The sequence below is a fragment of the Neopsephotus bourkii genome, unplaced genomic scaffold, assembly GCF_033783945.1.
Source record: "Neopsephotus bourkii isolate Nb327-2 ecotype Australia unplaced genomic scaffold, CSIRO-AGI_Nbou_v1 NB_1181, whole genome shotgun sequence".
Lineage (NCBI taxonomy): Eukaryota > Metazoa > Chordata > Aves > Psittaciformes > Psittacidae > Neopsephotus > Neopsephotus bourkii.
The window spans coordinates 5,109,894-5,118,446 of NW_026901666.1; the positions used below are offsets into that span (position 1 = coordinate 5,109,894).

The 8,553-nt window shown below is 41.8% G+C and overlaps 1 protein-coding gene across 3 annotated transcripts in view; it reads left to right on the forward strand.

Annotated features, from left to right (window-relative positions):
* RNLS (renalase, FAD dependent amine oxidase) overlaps positions 1-8,149 on the forward strand; it is a 70,500-nt gene extending 62,351 nt beyond the window's left edge. For all 3 annotated transcript variants that reach the window (XM_061363847.1, XM_061363850.1, XM_061363849.1), the window contains 2 exons: positions 2,452-2,627; positions 7,856-8,149. In XM_061363847.1, coding sequence (XP_061219831.1) covers positions 2,452-2,627; positions 7,856-8,008 — 329 coding nt within the window. In that variant the 3' untranslated portion in view covers positions 8,009-8,149. The remainder of the gene's footprint in view (positions 1-2,451; positions 2,628-7,855) is intronic.
* The last annotated feature ends 404 nt before the right edge of the window (positions 8,150-8,553 follow it).

The window sequence follows — 8,553 nt, forward strand, 5'->3', positions numbered from 1 at the left end:
AAAATGGGAAGGAGAGACTGAGTAGCATTTCTGCTGTTTTTCCAGACAACTGGAAAAGCTGTGTGAACAGAGATACGCCCTGTGCTAGCCTGTGAAACCAGGCTTTGGGGTGGTAGAAGAACTCTCAGGAAGATGAGGCTGAGGCTGGGTGTTAGGCAATCAGTTAACCAGGGCTCAGGGAAGAAGGTGACCTGTTTGGTTGACTCCTCTTCTAGACAAGAGTGATCTTTGTTTCGTAGTACTTAGTCCCCAGATCTGCCTTGTCTTCAGCCCAAATCCACTGTTGGGTGGGTATGTTGGGCCTGTCCATCCCCGGTAGCTTAGGCTTACTTTCAAGCCTAAAATACAAAGAGCAAAATCAGCGCCTCAGATTATAGGAAGCAAACTCAGTTTCTGGACACTTCAGGAAATCGCCGAGAAAAAAAGCTGTAGTACTTGCTGAAAACAGAGCTTGCAAGCCCAACCCAGGGAGTGAAGTGAATGATCTTCTGCTCTTAGGAGTGCCGTATGTAGAAAAGGAGAACTCCATGGCTTGGTGCCTGCAGACATGGTCTGTAAGGGTGCATTTCTGAACACAACCAGGAAACATCTTCCCACCTTTTTTGCCACATTTTCCCAGTTTTTGAGAGCAAGGGCTGACTGAGCTGCCCACCCAAGAGACTCATTAAGGGATCCTTCCTTAATTTAAGGAAGTTAAAGCCATTGCTTTCATGCTTGGTACTGCTGCACCTCAGTAGTGTCTTCTGAAGTATCAGCCAACGACAGAAAGCTTACCACAAAAAGACATTTTGGTTGCCTTTGAAAAGCTGGAATTTGTCATCTTCTCAAAGGGAATTTCCAGCTGGAGAAGCTGGAGCTGTACACACCAACAGAGAGATAAAAGAGTTCTATCAAGATTGGTATCTGATGGCCAGAACTAGTCAGAAAGTGTTCAGCTGCCTCTTTCTTTGTGGATCCTTTGGTCATAAAATGCTCATTTGCTGAAACTAAAATATTTTTCTAGGAATGTGCTAATTCAAACATTTAGCTTCCAAAAGATGAAATTTCAGTTGGATGGAGTGAGAGGGGATCACTTAATTTAACAACCAGCTTGTCGAGTTTGAGCTCTCAGCTGAAATACAGCAGAACCCAGGTTATGTCCCTGCACCAGCAAATGCATCCTGCTCATTTGAAGTGAAACAACCCCAGCAGGAGTGGCTCACACAAGAGTATTCTGGGTCCTCATCATTCTTTGGCACACGGAAATCACTGAGCTTGAAAATCCCCTATATTAGGCAGTGTCCCTGGCCACTGGTTGTTGGCTGTCCAGATGTCTGTAAAGTGCCAAGCCAACATGCCATCAGGGACCAATGTCCCTTGCTATAGAGCACCTACAATCAGCCCCAGTCGTAACGAAGCTTGGGTAAGTCCGCTGGGATGAACCTCAGCACTTGAGGTGCCTTCAGTTCCTCCCCTGACACTGCAGCCTCGTTGGTTTTTAAGGGACAAATTGTTCTTTTTTTTTTCTTTTCTTTTTTTTTCTTTTTTTTTGGTTTTGCTCATTTGCACATATGTGCCTGAGGGCAGAAGTTATTGAAAGTTCACACTCCCCAACACATGCATGTCAATTTCTTGAAAGCTGCTAGATCAGCAAAATTCGTGTTCATTTGTGCAGGACAAAACGAAGTGCTGATTTCTCAGTCTAACTTGACCTGGCTTCTGTTCCACTTCTTCCCTTCCATGAAGATGAAGTATTGGTTTTTTTCTAGTCTTTCAACCATGTAAACACTGTTGCATGGTAAATGCCTTAATCTTACCACACAGCTGGGTGAGCTTCAGCCTTTGGTAAAGGGTTTCCCCTTTTCCATTGCTAGTGATGAAATGAGTTCCAGATGCAAGTGTAGCCCCTTGAGAAGCCTCACCTCCAACCCAGCTACATTGCAGATGGGTGGCAGGATCCACATGCCTCCAAGTGCACTGCTGTTGTAGGGGCAGGAATTCTTACTATTTGTAAACCTGAATGGAAAAATGTCTACAAATTACATGTTTTTTCTTGTTGTTTTCCTTTGCCAGTTTGCCACAAATATCAGGTGGTTGCCCTCTTTGTAGAGCCTGTTGAAATGGTTTGGAGGAAACAGGGGAAGAGTTGACTTCCAGTGTGTTCCTTGCTCCTTCCAGCTGCTACTTACAGGGTGTAGGAATGCCTTGAGGTTCCTCTAGGAGATGTGTGGAACTAGGGTTATTGCAAGGGGAAAACCATCACAGATTTCGGAAAAAGCCTGTATTTCTTCACTGTGCTTCTTGTGAACAACTTGTGGTGTTACTCCTTGTGGTTTTTTCCAGCTGGAAGAACACAGTGGTGCCACAGATATTTTTGTTTTTGAGTCCTGGGCTAGAGGCACATTGTCAGCATGCAGGGAAGGCAGGTATTAATGAGTAATCTTTCAAAAACATCTCTCTTCTTTATTTCAGAGTCTCCTGAAATTGGGCCCTCAGTTGTAGTTCACACAACTGTGACGTTTGGAAGCGAATACCTGAATTCAGACCCTACAGAGGTGCAGCAGTTAATTCTCAGTTACCTGGAGAGGATTATGCCATCCCTACCTAAACCATCCAGCATCAAGTGTCAGAAATGGAGATACTCTCAGGTACTCTCAGGTGGTATCAGTCAGCTGGGAGGACACTGCTGGGGTAGTGCTATAGTACAGACTTTCAGGGCATCGCAAGAAACAGGGCATCATACAACTCAGTGGTTTTCATCCTCAGTGAGCAGGAGGGAAGAGGATAGTTGTTTGATATCCACAATTCATTCTTCCACAGCAATTGGCTGTAGCTTATACCTACAGCATCTAAGGCTGGCCAACAACAGCCAGATCATTTCTAGTCATCTTTTTTATGTAGTGGACCTTGATCAACAGTACATTGCAGCATTCCTGGCAAGCAGAGACAGGAGCAGTGCACAGGAAGTATATCCCACATACTTCAGTGGGATTTTAGCTGATAATTAAAAATATGACTTGATCTGTCTCTTCTGTATATGAAAGTATGTGGCATTATTAGCAAAATTCCCCGTTTACCACAGAGTAGCAGAAGTCCTGGCATTCAGACGTACTAACTGTTATTGTTTGATTTGGTCCAGTTCAATTTAATAGTATGTTATGCGAAAAATATTTTTAAGTAAACTGCTTAAGAGTAATAATAGCAAAATGTGTATGTTTTACAGACTTTTTTTAGAAATCCGAGGGAATTGTTGGCAATTTCCTAAAGTATTGGAGTGTATCTACGTGTTTACCAAAGCCTCTTAAGTTAAATTACATTGGTGAAATTCAATGTGGATGTTGATGCAAAATATTTACTTAAAGCAGTCCCCTAAAAATTTTTCCTCTTATGAAATCTGGAAAAGTTACTGGAGATGACTGTTGTGAAGTCTGCTCATACCCTTTGATCTGCATCCAGTTTAGGAACCTGTTCTCATTAACACAAAGTTTATTTTTCTGACTCATACAAAAATCATGGTGTGTTTTCTATGTTGCTCTTTATCAGCTCACAGGGGTTTTTTGCTAGTAACAGTATCTTTGTACAGTTGTCACTCTTACGTTATCTTTTTCTGGTTGTGACTTCTGCTCTTTTCTTCTGTGCTGTTACCTGCTTGCTTCAAACTACTTGTGAACACAATTGTCTTTCCAGTAAACAGACCTTTGTTTTACCCCTCTGGAAAGGGAGTGCTAAATAACAAGTATTTTTAAACAGAATTAATACACCCGATACTGCTGCTGTCACAGAGCAGTAATAACTTGTCAAATAAAATTTCTCAAAGTCAGCTGCTTTGTTTATGTGTGCAATGAAAGGGCTTAATCTGTGTTTTCCTTGCACTACTTACACTTTTAGCATAGTGTCAAAAGTGACATGTGAGTATATGCATGATATATGGCCCATTCTGATTCATTTCACCATGAAAACATAGAATCATAGAATAGTTAGGGTTGGAAAGGACCTTAAGATCATCAAGTTCCAGTCCCCCTGCCATGGGCAGGGACACCTCACACTAAACCATGTCACCCAAGGCTCTGTACAACCTGGCCTTGAACACCACCGGGGATGGAGCATTCACAACTTCCCTGGGCAACCCATTCCAGTGCCTCACCAATCTCACAGTAAAGAACTTCTTCCTTATATCCAATCTAAACTTCCCCTATTTAAGTTTGAACCTGTTACCCCTTGTCCTATCACTAAAGTCCCCAGCAAAGAGACCCTCTCCAGCATTCCTATAGGCCCCCTTCAGATACTGGAAGGCTGCTATGAGGTCTCCACGCAGCCTCCTCTTCTCCAGGCTGAACAGCCCCAACTTTCTCAGCCTGTCTTCATACGGGAGGTGCTCCAGCCCCCTGATCATTCTCGTGGCCCTCCTCTGGACTTGTTCCAACAGTTCCATGTCCTTTTTATGTTGAGGACACCAGAACTGCACACAGTACTCCAAGTGAGGTCTCATGAGAGCAGAATAAAGGGGCAGGATCACCTCCTTCGACCTGCTGGTCATGCTCCTTTTGATGCAGCCCAGGATATGGTTGGCTTTCTGGGCAGTGAGTGCACACTGAAGCCGGCTCATGTTCATTTTCTCATCAACCAGCACCCCCGAGTCCTTCTCTGCAGGGCTGCTCTGAATCTTTTCTCTAAATGAATAAAGGAAAATACAAGAATGGCAGTTAATTTCCTGTGACTGAATAAAAAAAATACTGCATTCTCAATAGCATTATACCAAACAACTATGCTTTTTGAAGCCTTTCAAAATTACGGCCATACAGGATTTATTATAATCGTGTATCTTTTGCTTCATCTTTTAGAGGTAGCTGGAACGGTGACTGTAGGAATTAACTCTGATTTTCCACAACTGCTTTAAAACTGTTCTCTCCCTAAATCACTAGGTGTGTGTTCTGTTTATCTTTTGAAAGATTACATCCAGATATGATACTGCTGAATGATACTTTATTATTTTCTCTAACCACTGTACAATTTACAGCTCTTCCCACTTTTTTCTCCTGCCTCTGTGCCTGCTTTTGAACATGCTGCTACTAACCAAAACCACTGACTTCAGCAGCTGCTTGTGCTGTATGGCTGTGTCACAGGAGGAATTATCACCAGTCTTTAGTTCAGTGGATCAATGTCAGTATGTCTTAGATTGCAAACAGGTCAGTGTAGGTCAGATCTGTTATCTCAATAAAGAGATCTCTAATGCCACCCTATAAAATAATCACTACCTAAATTAAATATTTGGGACAGAGCTCCCTCTTTCTCTTAAAGCTATATTTGCTTTCAGTTATAATAAGCGGTTGCCACAGGAGCAAAGGGAACTGATAAGATGGGTGGATGTTTCCCTTGACTCTTAGACAGGATTTATCCTACTTGTTAATTAAATCCGCCTGTAACATCCTTCACATGGCCAAACACAATCCTGGGATTAAAATGCAGACATTATAATTATCCATGGCAGATGAGGGATTAGGACTTCCAAACTTCTACTGCTGCAGTTCTGGATCCTCTGCTTTAATTACACTACGACACTATTAGCATTCAGAGCCAACAGTCCCTAACCCATCATGTTCCTTTGGCAGAGTCGCTTTAGGGATACTGGGAAAACACAGAATCATACAAATTTGACCTCTTCAGAGGGGATGTCAGAAGGGACCTCTTCATGTCTCTAGTCCAACCTGTTGTTCAAAGCAGAACTGTCACCAGTACTAGGTGACCTCAACCATGGCTTTGTCTAGCTGAGTCTTGAAGTCTTTAAGGATGGAGATCCAACAGGCTGGGCCATATAGCTGAGGGTAATTCGGAATTTATGTTGAACAACACCTTCAGAAAAACTTAAAGAAAGGGTAGGATCATTTCTTTTCCCAGCCCCTATATTTAGAATGTGGCCTTTACTACATTTGAGCACAAAATCTTCCATACAGGCAAGAAGATGCAGGCTGAGATGTGAAAATACTCATCCTGTGGTCAAACCAGTATGACAAACCAGAAGCTGTTCAATACAGTCAGCATCAAATACGCACTGGGTAGTCAAGAAGGAAGGACACACAAAAAGCCTTTTCCTGCTAAACTCTTTCTTTGTTGTTTATGCTTAGTGACCTCAATCTGTAAGAAAAAATTGGGAATAAACTACTGACCTAAAATTAGTGCTGAGAAAGACAATCTCCAGCTGGATTTACCATACATGGATAGACTCTTCTGCTAAGTTAAATAATGGAGAATTGGTTGCAACTGGCTGCAACTTAATTTCAGATAATTACCTCCTTTAAAGAGATGCTAACATGCCAGTAACACAAAATTCAGCCAGTAACATAAACGTGTTTTGCAGCTGACCCATACTTGGAAATAGCATGTAACAGAATGGTACTGGCTAGCTTAGTGTACATTTGAACCAATGGAAAAATTCCTTGGACTGAACAGGATGCCTTGGACTTCAGGTCTTGTTCACCAAAGCTGGCAGTTGTATGATGGGATACAATAATGGTTTACTGCACAGGAATCCAAAACATTTCTTTGGACCAAAAGATATGTTTGGATCTAAAACATATCTATGTATCAAAGACAGAAAGTCAAGAAACAACTGAAAAAAATTGTGCTCATCATGCTTTATGATCTCTAGGGTTTGATCACTATTGCTGGTCTACTGCTGTGCTCCTGCTCTTTCATCTTTCTCTCTCTGTCTTTCTAGATGTTTTTTCCCCTTTTTCAGTATTTCATCCTTATGGGTCTTGTTGGGTTTTTTTCCTTTTCTCAGGCTATTTCTTCACGCCTTCCTCCTCTGATCACTTCATCATCAAGTTGTCCCCCATTTTATTATCTTTTTTATCCTTTCTGCCTGAGTTTGCCTTGCTCTCATGTTTACCCTTAGGCCATTCCTGCTGCCTTATCTCCATTCTGAGATTCAACAGTGCTGCTCTGGGATGCACTGGTTTAGTGCAGAATGGACACTCAGGTTTGAAACAGCCTACAACAATGTGTGACACAGCCAAGCATGGTAAAACCACAAATGATGTATACTTTTATTCTGCCATTTGACGTACTTTGGTATTTGTCATGAAATACAACATCAAAAGGTCTTGTTCTCCACATGAATTACAGGTAGCTTCAGATTAATAGGTACTGGCCAAAGCAAAGTCCATTCCCTTTTAGACATATTATACAGAACTGCTCAAGAGCTGCCACTCCACAGACAAACGTTTAATTGAGGGTGAAGTGCCAGGGAAATTATATTGAAAATGAATATAGTGCATATATTGAGAATGATATTAAATATTTGTCAAAGCAACTTTATTCAGAACTTGTCCCATGCTACTTACGGAGAAGGTGTTGCTTGTATCTCTAGCAGTGTCTAAAATTTGTTGTGCTACTCAGATGAAAAAGGAGACCAGCGTAACAGAGCTGGAGACAGGGTGGGTTGTCCCAAGGCTATGTGTATGCTTATTCAGCAACATGGAGCATAGGCAGGTCATCATGACAGTTATTACAAGCCCACCTTTACTGATGTGAGATCATTTATCTTCATACCTTTTGGCTTAGAGATCTCCATGACTTGTTTATCCAGGGTCAGGCAATTCATTTCTGCTGAGACTGATGGAGAATGAGACAGGGCAGGGCTGTGAAGTTTCTAAATTTCCACATAAAGGAAAGCTTTATTTTAATTATGTAACTCCAGAAGACAAATACCGTATTTTGCTATGGTATGCTGATCGTTGATGCTTGGACCTACAGTCTGGGCTGGAAAGGGTTCTTCGTTTGAAGGCATGTTTCTCAGGAATACAGACCTTTCTGGTTTGAAATTCAGGTAAATAAAACACTATTTTCCATCTCCATGTATGCTTTTCTTTTGCAGGTTACAAAAGCTGTGCCAAGTTCTCTGGGACAAATGATTCTTCATACTCAACCTCTCCTGGTTTGTGGGGGCGATGGATTTACTCGTTCCAACTTTGATGGCTGCATAGATTCTGCTATGAGTCTTGCAGAAGTTGTGAAGTCTCATTTATAGCAATTACAAAGTCAGCTGCTAAACTTAGTCTAGATTTATGATGAATTTTGCTATATTGGATTGGATTCTAGTTTGGTGTTAACATCACTGGCCTCTATCTTGCAAAAATAAATAAAGGAAGATCTACTGTTGTGCTTTAATGATTATTGGGAGGGAATTGAATTTAATTTTGCGTGGTTACTTTACTTGAAGTAGAAACTTTTTCTGGCTCTAGTCAGAAGCACTGAGCTTCAGAGAGTCTCCTGATACTTTTACAGCCCCTGAAAATTATGTCAAGGAGAGGGGCCTGAATTAAAACAACGCAAAACTCCATGGAGCTGCAGAGTTTACTCCTCCAAGCATTTTGAGCCCTGGAAGTGGCAGAAGGAACATGCACAGTTGATCCCAGAACTTTCATATGTACATGCAGGTATTTCTTCTGGTGCAGATCAGCCCTGGTCATGGGTTGTGTTGACGTGGTGTTTTCATGTGGAATCAGTGATGGGGCATACCTTGCTATGCTTCTCAAGTTGCATGATCTGTGCAAGGTCTAACCATGTCTCAGG